We start from the raw sequence: 22,818 nt of genomic DNA, 5'->3' as shown, positions 1-22,818 counted from the left end.
TACTTGACATCTATCTATCTCTTTGTAGCTGCTTTGTTTCTTCTGACAATTTCCTTTCCTATCTACCTTTGTATCAGAAACAAAATTGGATTGGAAAAGGATGAATAAAGCTGTTCCTTTCCTACCTTCATAATTTCTCAAAATTTCACATGTATTTGTTGTCTCTTGTTTTACAGAGATATGCAGCGGCTAATCTTTTCAAAATTTTACAAATAATAATGAAATAAGAGATTATAGCAGAATTGTACAATTATAGCAGGTGACAAGATTCCACAAGTCCTACCCTTTTGCAGCTGGAGCTCATCATTAACCATCAGACCACCTTCACTGGAAATTCTACCTTAAATTCTGATTCATATTTTACCAAGTTATCACCTAGCCAGATGCTCCCCAGATCCAACAGTTATGTAAAGTAATGTACCAGAATGTAAAATAATTGTAATAAGCTTTGTTGATTGACATAATTTATGACAAAGACAGGAAGAAAGTATTCAAATTGACAACAGTCCTCAAAACCAAAAAGTAATTTATGTTCACTTCACAGCACAGTAAAAGGTTTGGAAACAAAGGTTGTAGAGAAAGCTAATTTGAGAAAAGAATTGTTACAATCACACAAATTACTGTCATGTAGCTCGAACTCTATTGATGAACTTTAATTTTGGCTGATATGGGGAAACAGTAGGCACTGTCGAACTTTCACATTTAAAAAAGTTTACATTTTTAAATACAATACTGTTAAATGCTTGGTAAACACTGTAATATTAGTTTAAGAAATACAAGTGAATTATACATGGCTTTTCCAAATTGATTTAATAGGATGTATCACCACCTCTTAAAAATAATTAGAAATAATTCTGATTAAACTGTGTTGACGTTTTATTTTCCAGTAAATCCTCAGAATACTGAGCAACTGGTTTGGAAGTCACTTATTTCTGACAGTATGTGTAAATTACTCATTGATACCATTATTAACCTAGGTCACTTCAGTTTTAGAAATATATCGATTCAGATCTCTTGAAGTGCTGTACTCAATAACTCATCCAAGTCATTCTTTGATATCAGTGCTCAAAGCTACAGAAAGCATGTTCAAGTTAGCCCCAACTTTAGAGGTAACATGTGAACTTTTAAAAACAGGCCCTGAAGATTAAGTTCCTGACAGACAGTTAATTTCATATTGTTTCCAACAACATGCATGCACTTATAAACTATGCAATTGTGATCTATAACAATGACTACAGTTTTAGGTCTATGAGATCAGTATCGTGTCTCTAACCAGAATTCTTTGCTAAATATTTACTTGGGGTCTTCATCTATACCAATTATACCCCAGGCTACACCTGCTCCATGGTTTCCTGATTCAAGACTTTCGTTGTTACCACCTTTGCCCAGATCATCTTCCTTTTCATTAACCTTAAAGGAAAAGATACATCACAATCAGTCCATCACATTAGTAAACGCACAAGACTTAATGCAAGTAAGCTGCTTTATAAGATATTAGTTGCTCTCATGGTCCAAAATACCTAAAGAGTTTTTGAAAATTCAGTTAAAACTAAAGTACAATTTTGGTTACAACAAGTTAATCTGAAGTATGTGCATATTCATAAAGTATATTTCTAACTGTTGGATAGAAATGTAGTAAAGTTTGAGGATATATGAACTTATAGATTTTACATGAAAGCTACATTACATTTCAAGACTATGGATAACTACCATTTATATCTTTGAAAGAAATCTAATTTTCACATCAAAGTTCAAAATGATCTATAACAACGGATTTTTTTTTCTAAAATCTAAGTGGTACTATTTGAAACTTTACAGTTCCACTCCATCTAAGAGCCCTGAATGACCGTGGGTTATAGTAAAACCATGCCAAGTTGTCTGATGAGACCTACCTTGACGTTGAGAAAGAGTTGTTGCATCTGCAGCATGGCAGTTTCTTGCTAAGTAGTGGTCTATTGTCAATTAAGGGGAATTACTGTTCATTAAAGATGCCACAAAAATGCTACAACTCACTCACCTCCATTATTCTGCTTCCTAAAACGTACCAAACATATTCAAAGTCAAACACTATCAATGTGGAAGTTACAGCGGGTATCCTTCAGTTCAAAAGGACTCAGTTGCACACTTAGAATCCACACCTCAGGCAATATTCCACGGGCACCAGCCATATGCACATCTCCCATAAGCTTACAGCCAACTTCTGCACTTCAAAGTGGCATCTCAGGCTGAACCAACAACTATCATTGCATTGTTGCTGCACGGACACTACACTTAGGGATAAGCGCCACTTTGTGGTTTGGATCAGACTGCATATCCAGCCTGTTTGCTTTCTGTTAGTGCTCACTCACTTGCTCTGACCTATCTGGATACTCTCAGCATCCTTATTTTGACCCCTCTGCTGCACACAATTAAGTACTGCTGACCAGGAAGCTTGTCATGGGTGTCAGTTGTCTTCAGTGAAGCCAAGGGGGCTAACTTTCAATCAGGTCCCAGCACAGTAAGTCAAGGGCACTCACTGTACCAGTTCAAGGGTTTGATCTCAGCCAGTCAACTGCTTGGGATGGTTAGTTGGGGTGCTCTCCACCCAAGGGCTGAGGAGCCAAATTTCAGACAGCCACCACCTGTGATCACCCTTGCTGCCCTATTGTGGACTGTCATTTTTCTTGTGAGAGATCCGCATCCATGAACACCAAATAGCCACGAAACAACACGACCAGCTATCCTTAGTAGCCACAGACGCAGATGACAAGCCACATGAATTTGACTGGGACAACACTACTATTATAGGACAAGCCAAACAGAGAACAGCCAGGGAATTCCTAGAGGCATGGCACTTATCCACAGATTCAATCAATAAGCACATCAGCCTGGACCCAATATGTTGTGGTTCTGTTCGCCGAGCTGGGAGTTTTTGTTGCAAACGTTTCGTCCCCTTTCTAGGTGACATCTTCAGTGCTTGGGAGCCTACTGTGAAGTGCTTCTGTGCTGATTCCTCCGGCATTTATACTGGTTTGAATCTGCTGCTTCCGGTTATCAGTTGCTGTCCGCTGCAGTGGCCGGTATATAGGGTCTAGGTCAATGTGTCTGTTGATAGAATTTGTGGATGAGTGCCATGCCTCAAGGAATTCCCTGGCTGTTCTCTGTTTGGCCTACCCTATAATAGTGGTGTTGACCCAATCGAATTCGTGTTGTTTGTCATCTGAGTGTATGGCTACTAGGGATAGCTGGTCGTGTCGTTTCGTGGCTAGTTGGTGTTCGTGGATGCGGGTTGTTAGCTGTCTTCCTGTTGTCCTATGTAGTGTTTTGTGCAGTCCTTGCATGGGATTTTGTACACTACGTTGGTTTTGCTGATGCTGGGTATCGGGTCCTTTGTCCTGGTGAGTTGTTGTCCGAGAGTGGCTGTTGGTTTGTGTGCTGTTATGAGTCCTAGTGGTCGCAGCAGTCTGGCTGTCAGTTCAGAAATGCTCCTGATGTATGGGAGTGTGGCCAATCCTTTGGGTTGTGGCATGTCCTCATTTAGTTGTCTTTCCCTAAGGCATCTGTTGATGAAATTGCGCGGGTATCCGTTTTTGGTGAATACCTTGTATAGGTGTTCTTCTTCCTCTTCTTGTAGTTCAGGTGTGCTGCAGTGTGTTGTGGCCCTTTTGAATAATGTCCTGATGCAACTTCATTGGACCCAATATACCGACCACTGCAACAGACAGCTGGAACTGACTACTGGAAGCGGCAGATTCAAACCACTATAACTGCCAGAGGAAACATCACAGAAGCACTTCACAGGAGGCTCCCAAGCACTGAGGATGTCAACTAGACAGGGGAACGAAACGTCTGCAACACAAATTCCCAGCTCAGCAAACAGAACCACAACACCAAAGGGTCTGTTTCCGTGTTTGTATGGCTCTATGACTTCATAACAAACTAAGGCTGGCGCAGCTTATTAAGCCTGGTTGAGAGATGACTAAGTGAGGAGACAGTACAGATGGCATACAGAGTTAGTGGTGTGAGTAAGATTGCAAGGGAAGACTTTGCAGGCAACCATGAGCATAGTAGAACAAGACTTAGCGGGTGGTGGATTTATTAGTACAAAATATCAGCGAGATAATGGTGGCACTTAAGATGGTAGAAAACCACTGGCTTTCTTTCTACATGGTTGAGACTGCACTGGGTCACACATTGGATCAGGCTCAGAAAGTCTAGTGTCATGGACACTGCTGCTGATCCTGGGGGGAAAAGATGACACCTTCCCTGTTCAGCAGGACCTCCTGGTTACTGCTTAAAACGTGGGCCACCATATTTCACTTCTCTGCCCTGTGTAATGCAGGATATACTTTTGCATTTTAAAGATGGATGCTAGTCAATTCTGGGATATCCTGGAAGGATAAGTTGTGCATGGGACTGCATATGGGAAGATGGGTCTAGAATCCTGTAAGATAGAGGTATCTCTGCCGCTGAGTAGATAATTAACAAGATATGGTAAAGATTGGTAAGATATAGTGACAAAATTGGCTCAGGCTAGTGGTGGAAAAACACTCCAAAAATTCAACGCAACTAGCACTTATTCAAACAGATGTATAATTTAGCCCATGATCTTTCCTTAGCTTTGCTGGCCATTTTATTTTAAGGTTTTGCCCACAGAATGAACCAATGATAATTAAACCAAGTAGCAGCACTGCAAAACAGCCTGTCAAATTTCCATTAAATTCATTGACTAGTAACAATATAAGTAAAGCAACAGTTATGCATGTAGTAAAAGAGGTGCTTAAAATGCAAGTTGTTCAATATTAAAAAATCTTTACAGAAATACTAATCTTTACATTCAAAGAATCCCAGTAAGCTACAGCTCCAGATTATAACAGGTTGCTGGTCCTGCAGAAAGAGCTGATTTTATGGAAATTTAACTGCACTGGATGACAAGAAGAAGGTTACCTCATGCAACAAAACTACCATGAACTTAAATTTCACAAATAATGTGAATACATCCCAGTTACATAAAACACTGGTGGTATTTGTCTTAAGAACTTTTACATTCAGACACGTTTAATTACTCCGGGCAAGAAAAGATAATAGCACTGAAGACTAATAAATGCTAAGCATATGATGATTTCTACCAAGGCCTTAAAGCTATTAGATGAGGAAAATGCAAATGATTTTGCTATTACCTTCCAAGCTCAGACTATCCCTTTGGATTGGAAAACTACAAATGTCATTAAGAACGGTAAAAGAAAAGGAACCAAGCCGTACAGTCTGTTTCTTTATTATGTGGAAATTATTGCAATCTAATTAGGAACACAAGGTGCACTTAAAATTGACTTGATCAGAAAGGCAATATGAATTTGTCACATCTAACAAGACTATTTTTTTTGAGCAAGTCAGTCATAAAGCATAGAAACTGACCCTTCAATCCAATTCATCATGCTGACCATGTTTCCCAAGCTGAACTAGACCCACTTGCCTGCATTTGGCCCATACCCCTCTAAACATTTCCTATTCATGTACCTGTCCAAATGTCTTTTAAATGTTGTAACTGCACCTGCATCTACCATTTCATCTGGCAGTTCATTCTACATACAAACCACCCTCTGTGTGAATAAGTTGCCCCAGCGTTTCTTTTAAATCTTTCTCCTCTCAACTTAAAAATAGTCCCCCTAGTTTAGAAATCACTCACCTACCCTAGGGAAAAGACCTTTGCTATTCACCTTATCAATGCCCCTCATGATTTTATAAACCTGTATAAGGTCACCTCCAACTTCCTACACTCCAGTGCAAAAGTCACAGCCCATCTTTACAACTCAAAACTCTCCAATATGGCAACATCCTGGTAACTCTTTTCTGAACCCTTCCCAATTTAATATCCTTCCTATAGTAAGGTGACCAGTATTGCACACAGTACTCCAAACATGGCCTCATCAAAGTCCTGTCCAATGTCAACATGACATCTCAACTCCGATACTCAATGATCTGAGCAATGAAGGCAAGTGTACTAAATGCCTTCTTAACCACTCTGTCCACTTGTGATACAACTTTCAAAGAACTATTACCTGAACCCCTAGGTCTCTCTTTGACACTACTACTCAGGGTCCTATCATTGACTGTACAAGTCCTGTTCTTGTTTTTTTAAAACCAAAATGCAATCCCTCACATTTAACCAAACTAACAAGAAGCACAGAAATGGGAATGTCTATGGAAATGATGATTATGCATGGATTTATACAAGGCAATTCAATTTTTTTAAAAATCAAACCATGAAAATGGTTACAGCACAGAGGAACCATTTAGAATAGACTAGAATACCCTTTATTGTTACATAATCCACTGTGTGTGTTGGCTCTCTGATGCAACAACTCAGAGTGTCATTTCTTCAATTTTTCCATTTAGCCTGCAGATTTACAGAACAAAAATCCAAATTCCTCTGGAATGCCTTGATTAAACCATACTCACTGCATTCTGAATCTTAAAAACTTGCTTATGAAAAAAGATTTTCATTGTGTCACCTCTATCTTTTACTTTATATCTTTTGACAATATGTTTGAATATCTGTATCAATCTCTCAATCTTCTGTTCTCCAAGGAAAAGAATGACAATCTATACATGTATCTGAAGTCCCCCCTTTAGAGGACCATTCTTGCAATTGTTTTTTCTGCACCATCTCTAATGTCTTCATGTCTTTCTTAAGTTGCAATGCCAGAATTGCCTGAAGAACTTATTTGAGGCCAAACCGGTGCTTAGGATAAGGTTAACATAAATTCCTTGCTTTTCCTTCAAGTCATCAGTCTGGGTAGAAGAAACAGCAAGGGAAAGAAGTCCCTGAACAGGGTAAATTTTAGGTTCTTAAAAAGTAATCCTGCAGTGAAGTAAAGCGGAAATACTGAGGGTTTGTAACAAAGGTACAGCAGTGATGATTAATGATTTTAATATGTATTTAGACTGGATTAATCAAATTGACAAGGGTTGTCTTGAGGGAGAGTTCATTGAAAGTATTAGCTATTGTTTCTTGGAGCAATATGTTGTAGAAATAAACAGGTTATTCTGGATTGTTACACAATAGCCAATGTGAGACCAATGAATAATCTCATTGCAAAAGAATCTTCGAGGAAAGAGTAACCATGGCATACTCAAGTTTCAAACTTAGTTGAAAGACAAGAAACTGGAGACTCACACTAACATTCTGGAATCAAATAAAGGTCGTTATATAGTATGAGGACAGATCTGGCACTGATAGATTGGGCAGGAAGACAAGAAAGGTAGGGGAGTTAATGAGCAGTGGCATGTATTTGAGGAAATACTCAATTTCTCCAAAGTAAAATATATTCCAAAAAGGAAGGAACATTGTAAGAGGGGAAACAAACATCGAAGGCTTAGCAAGCAAGTTAAAGATAACGTAAAGACAAAAACTAAGACATATCATATTGCAAAGACGAGTGGCAGGCTGGAAGGTAGTTATCTTTAAAAGTTTCCCTAATGGTTACTATAAATTCACAAAGAGTAAAAGGTAAATTATGAAATAAACTAGCACAAAGCAATAACTGATAATGAAAACTCATACAAGTATATAAAAGGGAAGAGAGTAGCAAAAGTGAACACTGGGCCCTTGGTGGATGAGACTGGGGATTAACCATAGGGAATACATAAACGTTGGAATCACTAATTCAATATTTTGCCTCAGTTTTCATTAAAGACACTAATATTATCCCAACAATAATATGTAAAACAAAAATTATAGAAATGGACGAACTTAGAGCATCCATTATCACTAGGGAAAATTCATTATGGTATGAAGGCGAACAAGACTTAATGACCTACATCCGAGGGAAAATTCTGGGTTTTTGCCCCATCTCTATTACTTTCACCCTTCTCTTTGCATAAAACCTATCTATAAGTGCATTCATGTTACCTATTTCAAGCACTTCGCATGGTAGTGAATTACACTATTATTATTCTGTATTTCACTCAACATTTTTATCTGATCTTTGTTATATACACAAACTATAAACTCACAAATTGGGATTTTAATTTTGGAGTTAAAGAATGGTGGATGTCTTAAATGACATAATATCCATTATTGCCTGTGATGAGTTTTCATCATCTGTTTTTCAGCTTGTTTTGAATGCAAGCGGGTTCCATCAAGACAAACAAAGTCATCATCCCAGCTGGTGTACTTACTACACATTCAGTTCCTTTCTGATATTGAGTAAAGTCCAGTGAACTTGTTTTCAATGATTCTCCAGGATAGGTAACAGCACTAACACCTTATCTCTTGTCACAATATTTCAAGGTTTGGCCTTTCCATCTGCTTTATTTTATTTGGTTATGTACCTTTTAAAAATGTTTTAGCCAATTTACATTATATGATCAAATTGTCTCCAAACATCAGCTAGAAGCATAGTTTGAGTTTCAGTTTACTAATTTCTCCTTAACTAATTAAGTAGTCCTTTTTTATTCACTCTTGGGATGTCACTGGCTGGCCATCCCTAGGTGCTCTTGAGAAGGTGATGGTCAGCTGCCCTCTTGACCTGCTACAGTCTATGAACTGTAGGTATGATCCTTAGGGAGGGAATTCCAGGATTTTGACCCAGTGACCGTGAAGGAACAGCAATATATTTCCAAGCCAGAATGACAAGTAGCTTGGAGAGGATGTTGTAGGTAGCCGTATTCTCAAATATCTGCTGTGTGTCCTACATAGAAGTGGTTGTGGGTTTGGAAAGTGTGGAGAAGGACATTTAATGAATTTCTGCAGTGCATCTTGTAGACATTACACATTGCTGCTAAGTATCATAGGGATGTTTGTGTATGTGGTGCCAATTATGTGAGCTGCTTTGTCCTTCATGGTGTCAGGCTTCTTGAGTGTTGTTGGAGCTGTATTCCTTCAAACAAGTCCATCACACTCCTGACTTGTGCCTTTAGATGGTGGACAGGTTTTGGCGAGTTACTCACTACAGTATTTATAGCTTCTGATCTGCTCTTGAGGCTACTGTATTTACATGGCATGTCTAGTTGAGTTTCTGGTCAAAGGTAATCGCCAGGATATTGGTAGTGGGAGATTTAGTGATGGTAACACCATTGAATGTCAAGGGATAGTGATTAGACTAGCACTTATTCGTGACAGTCATTTCCTGGCATTTGTGTAGTGCAAATGTTACTTGCTGCTTTTTACCCAACTCTAAAAATTATCTAGAAACTCCTGTAGAGTCGTCCTGGACCTGAGGTGACTACCTCCAATAACCACAACCATTTTCGAATATGCCCAGCATGACTCCAACTAGTGGAGAGTTTGCCCCTTGATTCCATTTTTGCTCAGGCTCCTTAGTGCCACCTTCAGCGAAATGCAACTTTAATATCAAGGGCTGTCACTCTCATCTCACTTCTGGAATGAAACTCTTTGTCCAACTCTGCATGAGGTGGAGAGCTGAGCTCTTACCTCAAGTCCAGATATTAGTTCAAAATCATGTCCCATGGATTAATTTGGGCAAATAGTGACAGTAAAATTCCAAATCAATTAGAATGTTCTTGGCAATAAGCTCGAATGATATCTTCTTTCAAATGCACCTTGTAATAATGGGTGATGAGTAGAGATAAATTGTTTTATTCCAAACTATTCATAATTTCTTTAAATATTTAAATCTTCATTTGATTGCATATCTTTAAATGATCCATATCTTGGTTAAAAAGAAACTTTGAACTAACTTTTTCGCCACGATTTTTGCAGTAATTTTCACTGAAGGCTCTGCTTCAGGAAATCTGTGGAAACATTCATAATTTTTCAAACATGCTGGTTCCCTTCCTAGTTCTAGGCAGGGGTTCTAGACAAACTATTAAATGGTTCTTCAAAAACTGGAATTAAAGTTAAAGTCACAGTTTAATGGAGAGCTGGGTTTTCCCCATTATCTGACATGTAAGTATGTCTGAAAACGTAACTACATTGTTATGTAGTTCAGACTAGTAAGTAGGTTATAACAGCTTAGCCTGTGTTTTGCTAATACCTAAGTGATCAACCATCAGAATTTTGAGAGCCACGTGTAAAATATCAATACACTACTCTGAACAACACTGTCCATTCATTATCAGGGTCGTTGAGGTGATCTCCACTTAATCATTAACACTTCATTTTTCAAATATTAACACACCACCAGTATTGTCTCTGATCCAACGTCCAAGGATCCTCAATTATCAGAAGGACACAAGCAATGTGTATTTCATTCGGTTAATCGAATTCCAGATAACTGAATGCTGGATAACATAATTTAGCCAAGCATCAGGACTTTGCGATCTTGCCGGATAATCAAGGTTCCTTTTTTTTTAATTTGACATCCATTTGTTGGATTACTATCAAAACATATGGGCTAAATACATCAGTCTCATTTTTTTTGCTTTCAGTCGTTTCGGTTAAATTTCCAAATCCACTGCTTGTTTAATAGACTTTTCTTCCTGTTTAATTCTATGGGCCTGAGATCCGGTCACAACAGAGTCTGAAAACAATCCAATACGTTCCTCTTCTAACAGTTCAGTATCTACTAGTTGTTCCATCGTTCTTGGTGAAGCCAATATTCTTGAACCTACCAAGTTGTTTCCCAAAATAAAGTCAATTTCTACTATATGAATTTATTTTACTCATTTAATTTAATTACCTTTAATTCAACTGTACAACAAGACTGGTTTGCAAAACCCTTGTGAACCTCCAGTTAATATTACCTTCATTAATCTGTCTAGAAGACAAGTATCATTAAGCCAGTTCAGTGACTGATTGCTTCATTCTCTCTCAATAAAGGTTTACCTCCTTGATTCAAATTATTAGGAATGGGTTCCCTTTTTGAGATCTCTTTTAAAAAAATGTCAATCTCCAATTGCCTGATTATTCTTGTCAATACTTTACAGAAGAATTTTCATGCCTGTCCTGAACCATTTCTACCTCCTTAGTATACCATAAGTTAAGCGCGTTCATGCAATCCCTACAGTACAGTTCGGGCTATTCAGCCCATCAAGTCTACATACCACCCGACCCCATATTTACCATGGCTAACACACCTTGCTGACACATCCCTGGACAGTATAGGGCAATTTAGCATGGCCAATTCACCTAACCTGCAGATCTTTGGACTGTGGGAGGAAACCAGAGCACCCAATGGAAACCTGTGCTGACATGGGGAGAACGTGCAAACTCCACACAGACAGTCACTCAAGGCTGGAATTGAACCTGGGTCCTGGTGCTTTATCCTTGAGATTCTGCTTTTATTTCTTCCCCAATTTATCTGCTAATTCATTCAGTTTGGCTTTAGTCTTCAAATAATTCACTTTATATCTAAATACTTCTAGAACACTCTTAGCAACTTTCAAAGCCATCTTCAAATTTCTTCCAAAAAAAAACCTCCCTTCAATTGAGCCATTTTATGTTCAGAACGATCATATACCCGATACTTTAAAAAGGCACAGATCCCTCTCAAGAGCAATGAATTCAAAAATCCTACAAGAGTTCAAAAATCCTATGATTCAGCTGATGTGTCTCTTCACCTGCTTGTGAACCGACACCCTTTTCATCGCTTCAAGTCAGATTCCCCTTTCTGCCTATTCAGACCCAAACCCCTCCAGCTCCCCAGGAGATGAGCCACCTTTCCCCTTCCAGACTCTAATCAGTCTTCAACATTTCTCACCCCCAAGGTCGGGTCTCCACTTCACCTCTTCCAGAACCAACTCCCCTTCATCTGTTTTCGACCCAACCTCCTCTCCTTAAACTGTCCCAATTTTATCCACTTGAACTGTTGTCCCTCAATTTCCCAAGGAGTTGACTTCCCTTCATCCACTCTGGTCCAGATTCCCATGCTATCCTGTTCCCGCTTTAAACTTGGTTCTCCCTTACACACTCTGAAACTGCTTCCTCCAGACTATCATCCTGTCTAGATCCAAATCTGCCTCCCACCTTGTCATCGGGTAAAGTGATTCTTTTATCTGTTAATATATGGAAATAGTCAGACTCTGGAATTTAGTCTGCATGTTTGGACAAGGCATTAAACACAACTGATTTTCTGAGACATTTTATGGAGAGGTACCAACAATTTAACAAATCATCCTGAACATTAATGGCTGCTATTACCCAAACAATTATTAATACTAGTTCAGAATAGACATACAGATTTCATGGCTTTGGAATAGGATTCTAAAGAATGGTTGTGAGATGAATGTGAATATATCATAAGTACATTTAAGTGGAGGAAACTCAAACACCACTGTATGTCATGGCCAAAGCATCAGAGATCATTAGTGCAGGCAATGAAAGAAGACACAATGATCATGAGAGAGGAACCAGATTTCTGATGTTTTAAGAAAAGTAGTCAGAGACAAAGAAACAGAATGCCAGAGAAGCAAAAGGAACTGAACGCAGCTTAAAATCCAATGGCACAAAATTCATGCTAGCTTTCATCTATTGATTGACTATACTTGAAACCCAAGAAACCAGTCTTTACAAGCAGTAAGTTACTACAAATCTTCATAACTGTCTAACTTTTATTTCCTTAAAGAAGGGAATCAAAAAGATTTCAAGACCTCATCTCAAAGCAAGCAAATATGCTAGTGAATAGTTATACTTTTAAGTGCATGCTACTTCTTTTCTCATACCTCTTCCTGTATACGCACGTGCATGCTGTCGCATTTGGTGAGCTATTTTAAAAAAATCCTTTCGAGAACAAACCAGAAACATTGTAATTTGTCTATTCTGAAGTTACAGCACTCAGAGTGTTCGAACAATTTTTCAAAAACACACTTGCCTTCAGTCAGTCAGTCAGAGGTCGTAAAACCAGGGACTATTCTATCATCTCTCCACATCTGTAATATTAACTTTGGTTACATCTATTTTGCTGAAGTAAGAAACTGAGAGAAGAAAAGAAGGCAGCTTCTTCAAACTGCGCTATAGCCCGTGTACTGGTACACTACTTGACAGTACAGAATTAACACTTACCACCAAAGTACGTCCAATAACAGAATACTTTCCAGCTAAGCGAATAAGTCGGTCTTCCATTTCAACACAGGCTACTCCATTTTCATCAGCTTCTATGTTGCCCAGGTCGCCTACATGTCTAAATGGATTTAAGAATTGGGATTTAATCATAATTAAACATATTCTTATTATTTAAGCCATGTAGCTGCCAAGAACTTTACTTCAATTCAGCAAAGCATCACAACTAATGTCAATGACAAAATATGTCAGAATTTTCCAATTTAATTGCTTCTAGACTCAAAGTATGAAAAAAGTGATAAAATTCAGTAAATAATGTATAAATAGTTCACCTTTCGCATCTTTATCTTGCCATGATGGACACAATTTTATCTAGTCTAATGCAGTAGCAGCTCTTTTCAAGCTGAATCTAGTTGTTCAGTGGTTATGGCGAGAGTCTAAATCTATTCATGACAAGTTTGAAAAATAAATTTGATACACCTGGTTCACATTTAATGTCAGTTGCACACGATGTGATTGAATTCCAATGGTCCCAAGTTGGCTTACAAGTTACTCAGTGGACCTGCCATTGAAGAATTGTGTTTGGGTTTAAAGATGACGTACAGTCACACTCTTCCTCCTCCTTGATTATCTGTGCAGTCCTCCGCATGAGCAGCCATAGACATTGAGTAACCAAATGTCCTCCAAACTAGACAGTTCTCATACATTCGAAGGTAAAAACAGTAATAAATGATGATTTATCTTGACAGCCGTAATCCCTCTCAGAAATAATTGTTAGAATCGCAAAGTACAGTGCTGACCCCCGAATCCGAACGCCCTATTGTTTGAACAAATTGGAATCCGAACAATTATTTCGGGAAAATTTTGCCCTAAAATCCCAACACATTTTCAGAATCCGAACGCCACAGACAGTTCAGGTCGCACATTGTTTGTTCAGTTTGTCCCGGGAAGTAGTCGTGAAAGCATCTCTCGTGTGTCCATCACTAGTTTACCTCGTGTTTTCACCTTAATTTGTGCTGGGTTTTTTTAAAGTTATCACCCTTGTGCATTCACCATGGCACCCAAGAAGAGCAGTGAAGGAAATAAGAGTAAGAGGAAGTCCTTCCTCCTCTCCAGCTTCCACATGCACCATTAGCACTCCTCACTAAGGTAAATTAAGTTATTTTCATGTTAATACATTTATTTATTGTTTTTATTATTATTACTTGATATTTAGGTCATTTGCTCATCTTATTTTACCTTAACCATGTGTATTTGCAATTAACAGTGTCTTGAAAATGTTTTTTTTGGGTCTAGAAACGGATTAATTCACTTTCCATAATTTCTTATGGGGAAAAGAGTTTCGGAATTAGAATAGCTTCCTGGAACGAATTAAAGTCAGATTCCAAGGTATCACTTTGTATTAATTTGTATTGGTAATAATATGGAGAATTAATTGCTGTGATTCACAAACCCAACCATGCAGTCCCATTTGATTGTGATAATTTGATGGACTTACAGAGAGGATGGTTGGTGAAATGTGGATCTCATACTGCCTTCTGAATTCTGAGGAAAGTAACAACATGATGGAAATGAACAGTTCTTTCATGCTTCTATTATATCAGAATGGTTACTTGTCCAAGCTCTCCTAAAAATAACACTGACTGCCTTGGGAATGTTGGATAGGATAGCACTCTAACTGCTGTTATAGTAGGTCTACATACAATATCAAATGAATCAGTGGCATGAAAAATTAGGTACCCAGCTTTGCTATTAGTTGTCAACATATTTGACTATTAAATCAGGCATGGAAGTTTAACATGTAGAAACTAGGTCAGCTGAAGATTCCTTTGTGAACCTAAATATGCAAAACAGTTCCTCACTTAGAAACTGCTTGGAGAGAGAGACAGTTTGATTTAATCCATTGGCACTAGTGCCACATTGAGCTCCCTTTTTCTCTCCTTCTCCTCTTTCATCAATATATCTCAAAGGGGAATATCCATTGAAACCTCTGTGCCTAAAAAAAACCCTCTGTGGTTACTACTTGTAAATTAGTCAAGGAGCAGTTTCCTTGACTATGGCGATATAATTCACTGAACATCCAGTTTAAAAATAAATATAATCAAACCAGAAAGACGAGCAAACATTGTCCAAGTTGCATCTTTAGATGTGAAACCTCTGCCAAGTTCAGCTGAAACTATTAAAGCATATCACCTGATTTATCTGGTCAGAAGTTAATTTGATGTAATGCAGAATAAGTCTCAGGTTATTACAGAAAGGGAAAAAAATAATAAGCCAACCATAATTAGAGAAAGAAACTACAAAACAAATCTGCTGCCAAATGAGCCATTTCTACTCCAACAAGTTTTCAGCAAAGTAAAGGTCCGTAAGAAAATCCTCAAAATTTCAACTCTTCTACTGTCAAGGGGACACAGTCTAATTTTATATTTTAAAAGAACCACACTTATGTTGAACTGTCATGTCCAAAAAAGATGGTCATCATTAAACCTTTGGAAAAAGAGAATCAATGTAGAGGGGTTAATATGAAAATCATAAGTTATCAAGGTAGAATCTTAGAAGTGGAAGGAACAGTCAACATGGAACATTCCATTTAGGGAATTTCAACGGTCAGGAATATAGTGACTGAATGAATACTTAACAATAGTAACAACTAAGAAATGCATGCTGAAGAGAAATCCACTGTGAGAGTGAAAACTATAGTTAGGGAGATAAAGCAGGAAAACATTAAGATCATAAGCCACTGGAAAACAAGTACAAAGTTTTAAGCTTCTACTCATTAGGACACAACAGCCGAGGGAGCTTGGAGATTATGGGGCTCACAGAATTGTATACAGTAGACAGCAGAAATTTGAATGAATCAGAACTGTCATTCATCAAAACACTGATCATTTCAATCCAGGGGATTCGCCACAGTCAGTCAAGTATTGGTTCTACTGTGGTCTGGTGATCAATGTCTTTGCGGCCTGGGAATTAGGCACGATCAGTTCTGCAGGTAAAATGCAAGAGATTACAGGTACATGTCTCAATTGGAATGAGACATCAGTATGGGAGGTGAGCCATGATCTCAAGGTATTCTGCTGAGTCAATCCTGGGGTGGAGCAAAGTCTGTCATTGGATTTAGGTCAACAACGGTCAGGGGGGTTTATATAGGGTGGAAGTCCTGGAGAAAGTGTCAATTCATGTCTGGGATAAATTTCATTGTACTGGGTGAGGGAAACGGGAGTGGAGTGGGAGCGAAGGTGATGATCGTGGTACCGTTTAAGCAGGTCAGAGTAATTCTTGAGCCTACATGATGTAGGTGTATAGGGCCAATAAGTGCATAAAAATTTCAAGGCACATTTATAGTGATGCAAAAGGGCTCAACCAAAACTGGAGGTTTGCTGAAAAGTCATATGGCCATAGGTACAGCAATAGAAAAAGGGAACATAAAGGATTTTAGGAAAACAGCGCATCACAGGTGGACCCTGCAAATCACTCTCACTAATACAACAACATAATATTATTATGCTGGATTCAAAAGCTAACTACACAATAACTTTACAAAGAATGGCCAGGTGGTTGACGGTGAGGAAGGAGGTTGTCTTTGTTACAGGATTATATAGATAGATTGACCAGATGGGCAGATCAGTAGCAGATGAAACTTAAACCTAAGTAAGAGTCACAGTCATAACAGCACAGAAATAGACCCATGTCAACCAGGCATCCTAAATTGAACTAGTCCCATTTGACTGCATTTGGTCAATATCCCTCTTAACATTTCCTATCACGTATCTATCCAAATATCTTTCAAATATTGTAATTTTACCCACGTCTACCATTTCCTTTGGCAGCTCATTCCACATATGCACACCATGTATGTAAAAAAGGTGATGCACTTTGTAAGATGTAATAAGAAAGAATTCAATGAATGGCAGGACACTAGGAAGCTCAGAGAAATATAAGGATCTTGGGTTGCTCATCCACGGATTCCTGAAGGCAGTAGGACAGGTTAATAGGGTAGTTAAGAAAGTGTTTGGGATGCTGTTGTTATTAGTCACGGCATAGATTTTAAGAAGAGGGAAGTTATGCTGAAGCTGTACAAAAGCCACAGTTGGAGTACTCTGTGCAGGTCTGGTCTCTGCACTATAAGTAACATATGACTGCACTGGAGGGCATGCAAAAGAGATTCACCTGGATGTTGCACAATTTAGTTCAGGTTGTTTTGTTGAGAGCAAAGATGGCATACAGGAGATCTGACTGGAGGTATGTAAGATGATGAATGGCATGGAGAGGGTGGACAGAAAGCAGCTGTTATCCTTAGTTGAAGTGTCAATAACAAGAGGTCATAAACATAAGTTGAAGACTTAGAAGGGATTTCAGGAAAATAAATCTCACCGAGAGGGTACCGGGAATGTGAATACACTGCCGAGGAGGGTAGTTGAAGTGCAGAACCTCGAAACTTTTAATAAGTACTTTTGGATGAATACTTGAAATGTCATGCCATCCAAAACTATGGGCCAAGTGCTAAAAAGTGGAGTAAATGTACATTTAAAATAGATTTAATTGGTGAGACTTGATGGGCTGAAGAAGTGCCTCTCCTGTACTGTATGATTTATGACACCACAGAAAGTTCTGGAATTCAATACATTTCATCTGCCAGACCGTCACACCGATTTATAAATAGGGTACAGCAAGGGTTATGATGCAGAAGGGAACCTTTTCCTTCTTGAGGAGGTGTGTCTTTCGTGGTAAATAATTGAATAAAGAACTCTACTCCCAATTTGACATTGAAAACTTTTGTTGTCAGACATAACTATTACTGAAGCTTAGTTCTAACTGAGGCATAAGTATGATCTCTTTGGAATGCCTCAGTGCTGCTCTGTGAGAAGTCATTTCATTTTTATAGATGTGAGAACTCAAAAGTTCTTTACTTGAAATTGCAAATAGTCCTGACATTTTTCCCACAAATTCTATGCTCACAGAGCTCACGTGGATAACTCCATCGTTGGAGACATTGCAGCTTTGCTGATTCTATGAGAAGAATACAATACAAGACAACAATTAGAATATATTTAATACACCAGCAATAACAGGTTTATTTGGAAGCACTAGCTTTCAGAGTGCTGCTCCTTCATCAGGTAGCTTCATCAGCTAGTGCTGCCAAATGAACCTGTTGGACTATAACCTGATGTTGTGTGACCTCAGCCCAGGAAGCACAGGTAAATTAGATCCCTCATAAAAGACCTCAATGTCACTTTCTTCAACTGTTTGACATTGCAAGTGCAAATTGAAAGTGCCTCACCCCATTATCTCTGAACTATACCAGCTTTGGCAGGGGGACTTCTGCTCAGAATAACTAGGTGGCAATCCCATCCTATGACTGCTAATTATTACAGCAGTCCTCAACTTTTATGGACAGGGCTCATTACTGGGAGCACTGGAGAATTTTTGGCATTTTCCAATCCACAAAATGATTCTGGGAAGTTACTGATGACAAGATTCATTTTTGCCATACACCAACTCTTCATACCCTTTCTCCTCGCCAATGATAGTGAAGCAGCTATGGCATTCGTATTCCCCAAAGTGCAGGGTGCTATTTACTGCACCCATGTTGCTCTAAGGGTGCCCTACAGCACTGTAAATAGAAAAGTTGAAATGGTTGAATTGCACGTGATTGTTGTGTGGTGTACACTATAGAGGAGAAAGTGAGGAGTGCAAATGCTGGAGATCAGAGCTGAAAATGTGTTGCTGGAAAAGCGCAGCAGGTCAGGCAGCAACCAAGGAACAGGAGAATCGACGTTTCGGGCATAAGCCCTTCTTCATTCCTGAAATGTCGATTCTCCTGTCCCTTGGATGCTGCCTGACCCAGTGGTGTACACTATAGTGGTGTAAGATTCGTGACAGTACGAGAAAAGAGGGAAGCAGAAGTCTATAAGCTGTGTACTCTTATCGTGTGCTTTTTTCAGAAAAATATTTATTCTTAAAACTGGTAAAAGTAGATTACAAACTAATTCCATTTGAAAATTTACAGACTTTACAAGAGAAGCTCAACTTGTCTCCAGATATCATGTTGCACTCTTGTGCCTTACTATAATTGTAATAGCCTTAATACTTACAATATATATTCAATGACTGGTATAGTCCTCCCAGCTGTACCTAAGTGACAGGAACATACGAGGTAAATGTCTGCTATATTCAATGTAATCCTCTTGGGTACTGAATTTGATATGCTTCACAGCACACATCTTGTAGTTGAACAGGCATTTATATTCTGAAATTCTTGTGGTATTTACCCATGATTGGTGACTAACTATATTCATGTACTTGTATTCCATTAACGCCCCAACTCACCCTATTTACATCCACTTGCAACTTTTCTCTCCTCCCATATGAAATTAAATAGTGCAAAAACTGTGTTTGACAGATCAGACACAGCTACAGGTGCAGCTTGTTAAATGCCTCACTCTGGCTTCATACAACTGGTTCATAATGCACCCATGTGCTCCAGGGCCACCATCCTCCTCAATCCTTCATCCATGCAGCTCATCATCAGCAAGTCATCAGTCTCACCACACTGAGCTTTGCTCTTGGAACAACTCAGCCAACTCTTCATGCCTACAACACTTTACGTTAGACCTGGAGCTGATTTGTGTGCTTCCTCCAGGTTGCAATGTGTGCAGAGATAGTCATGCATTTCATGTGTCTACACAAGAAGCTTTTACACGGACATTTAGCTTGCTTTCTTAGCAATCACTGACTCTATTGTGGAGTTACAGGCTGCCAGTTTCTACACTACTTTGCTAGAGCTCTGAGTTCAGCACTTATTTGGAGGCTCCTAGCCTTATTGCCTTCTTAGCTCACAAGGTCTTGAGCACAGATTTACAGATTGTCAGCTTCTGCAGTTTATCTTGATTTTTAGCATAGAAGCAGCAGGCAACTGATAACAGTGGTCAAAGGACGTGTCCTATTCCAGTTCTTTGGATTGGCCTTGGTCAGTCAGTCACTTGGTCCCATGCAAACCTCGGGATCCAGATCCTAGACACTGTCAGTCAGGTTATCATTGTGACATAAGTCTAGGGGATGGCATGATTAATCATGACTGTCCTGTTAAGTCAGTCGTGGGGTTTGGTCAATAGTGGTCAGGGTTTATCAGAAGACAGTTCAATTGGTCCTAGAGAAAGCAAGTCTGGGAAGGGCCTCATTCTGGCATAGTTTGTCCTTCATAACTGGAGCTGAGAAAGTTGGGAAATGTCTTGGATGCAGAAAAAATCGTGGGATGAACAGCAATATTCTGAGCATGAAGATAAGGATCAGGATCATGATATTCACCAGGTCAGCTATCCATTGAGTACATAAAAGGAATGAATCATTGAGCCAGAAGATCAGAGACAACCTTACCTCCAGGATGAATAAGTTGGGCTTTAACTTTGTTTAACTAATTGCAATTCTTTTGTTATACTAGCAAATGGCCCCTGCTTAGTAAAATTAGTGATCGTGTATAAGTAGGAAAGACAGTGAGGTGTCCCCACTGAGCAAGTAGAATGTATAGAATGCAATATGCATTGAGTTTGAAAGGATGAGAGCTCGAGTAGACAAGATGCATATACATGCTGGAAGGTGTAGTCCATCTAACTTGATGAGATGCCAATGGAGTGGTAGAGTAATAATGTGAGCAATACATTTGAGGATGAGAAAATGGTGGCACTTACTCTCTTGTGACACTACTGTTGGCATACTGAAACGTTTGTCAGGCTGGCCATCTGTGAGGGTCAGCAAAGACGATGGCTGCTTCCATCCCATGACCCTGTCTCCCAGCAACTTAGGAACTCTGTGTTGGAAGTGGGAAGTAGGCTTGGCCCTCTTTGGCACCATATGCTGAGATTTCAGAAATGAACACCACAGTGTGAGAGGTTGATCCTTGCTGCAGCGTTGAAATGATGTGCAGCTGTGCTTTAAATAGTTAGAAGGTCCTGACAATGGCAAGCGTTACCACCTTACTTGCCATGAGATTCCCCAAATGTGCTCAACATCGATTGCATTATCAAGAAAGTGAAGGCGTAAGCTCGTGTGAGAAAATTTGCTACAAGTCAAGGTGGATGGGACGCTATGAAATTCATTCACTGCTATACTAACTGCAACTGGAAAGTTTAACCATGATGATTAATTTTACATATCGTCTTTATAAACACAAGATATAAAATGTTGACTGTTATCCCAGATGGATGTCAAAAACAACCATCAAGAGTTTGGTCACAATGAGCTATATTCCTAAATCCCACAGTGAACCAGTTAGACCAAATGGATGCTTTGGTCATGAGATTTCTATTCTTTAGCTCACAAAATTTTCTAGTTTCTAAGAAAAAGCAGAGATTATCCAAAGTGCAATCCTGATCACTAATTTCTTCCTGATTCCTAAAAGGATCCTATAACAAAATATTGTTTGTTTAAAGTACAGATGCAACACACATGGAGTTATTTAGCAACTTTCAAAATGAATCTGAGGCACAGCATCTTCTTGATTCAAAGCAAACTTAGTATTTTTCTCATTCATTGTTACCAGTGAAATGATTCATTTGTCTTTCATCTGAGAAGAATCTTTATACCATTCATATTCTATTTCTGCACTCCAGTATCCCATTTTAGTTACCTACCTCAGACAATAGCCATTAAAGCACATATTCTGCATCAGTGCCTTTGGTCAGCTGGTATTCAAATGTAGCCATAATGTGGAGGCGTGATACACAAAGTTAGAAGTCACACAACACCAGGTTATAGTCGAACAGGTTTATTTGAAATCACAAGCGTTCGGAGCACTGCTCCTTTGTCAGGGGATATGATGAGGGAGCAGTGCTCCGAAAGCTTATGATTTCAAATAAAACCCTGGTGTTGTGTGACTTCTGACTTTATTAAAATATGGGCCAACTTTGAAGTTCAGTATTAGGGTTATAGTTGACTGAGTCCATCCCTAGACTCCAAAACGTCACTCAACAGGCATTTTTGTTTATCAACTGAAATGATTTGCTTTTTAAAAAACATTACAGTGGAATATAATATGACTTAAAAATACTCAAAACCTGATGTGATTAGAAACAAATCCAATTTAGACATCACCCTCATTTTTCCTAAATTCCAGTGAATATGGTCCTAACCGATCCAGACTTGCACCAAATGTCAGTCCTACCATCCCAGGAATCAGCCGGGTAAACCTTTGTTGCACTTTCTCCATAGATACTAAAATTGTATACGATACTCCAAATGTGGCTTCATCAGAGCTCAATGCAATTGTAGTAAGACATCCTTGCTTCACTGTTCGAATCCTCTCTCAACAAAAGCCAACATACCATTTGCCTTCTTCACCAACTGCTACACTTGCATGCTCACTTTCAGCAACTGGTGCACAAGGACACCCAGGTCACACTGCACCTCCCCTTTTCCAAATCTATAGACATCCAACTAATAATCTTCCTTTCCGATTTTGCTACTGAAGTGGATAACCCTACTTGTATCCACATTATACTTCATCTGCCATACAGATGAAAAGCCAAAGTGTACTTAGTCAAAATAATTAACATGGTAACAAAGTTTTTCATAAACTATTCAGCATTTCAAACTTTGCTGTTTAGATAAAACTCACCTTTTTTTGTCTTGTGGTGCTCCATGAGTTTCATTACAGGGGTTGTAATGAGGTCCAGCACTGCCACAACCTTAAAAAAAAAATTGATAGTTTTAAAATTTTTGAAGGACTGGTCCACTTTTATGTAATACCATATATATATTTGCAATAAATGAAAATTCAAGTGAACATCATCCTTCTATTTTCTTGTGGTGCGTGTTCTCAGAAATAGCAGTATCTGGTTCAGATACTGAAGGGTGCACTTTGGAGTCTTTCATTAGATATC

The 22,818-nt window shown here is 38.9% G+C and overlaps 1 protein-coding gene across 1 annotated transcript in view; it reads right to left on the bottom strand.

Moving 5' to 3' along the window:
- Positions 1-1,293: 1,293 nt before the first annotated feature.
- Positions 1,294-22,818, bottom strand: part of LOC132820917 (superoxide dismutase [Cu-Zn]-like) — a 35,380-nt gene continuing 13,855 nt past the window's right edge. The window contains exons 3-5 of the mRNA XM_060833274.1: positions 22,554-22,623; positions 12,944-13,061; positions 1,294-1,410 (exon numbers count right to left, since the gene is read on the bottom strand). Of these exons, the coding sequence (XP_060689257.1) occupies positions 1,294-1,410; positions 12,944-13,061; positions 22,554-22,623 (305 nt within the window). The remainder of the gene's footprint in view (positions 1,411-12,943; positions 13,062-22,553; positions 22,624-22,818) is intronic.

The sequence above is a fragment of the Hemiscyllium ocellatum genome, chromosome 12 (assembly GCF_020745735.1).
Source record: "Hemiscyllium ocellatum isolate sHemOce1 chromosome 12, sHemOce1.pat.X.cur, whole genome shotgun sequence".
In the NCBI taxonomy this organism is placed as follows: Eukaryota; Metazoa; Chordata; class Chondrichthyes; order Orectolobiformes; family Hemiscylliidae; genus Hemiscyllium; species Hemiscyllium ocellatum.
This window is presented reverse-complemented; position numbering and strand designations above follow the sequence as displayed.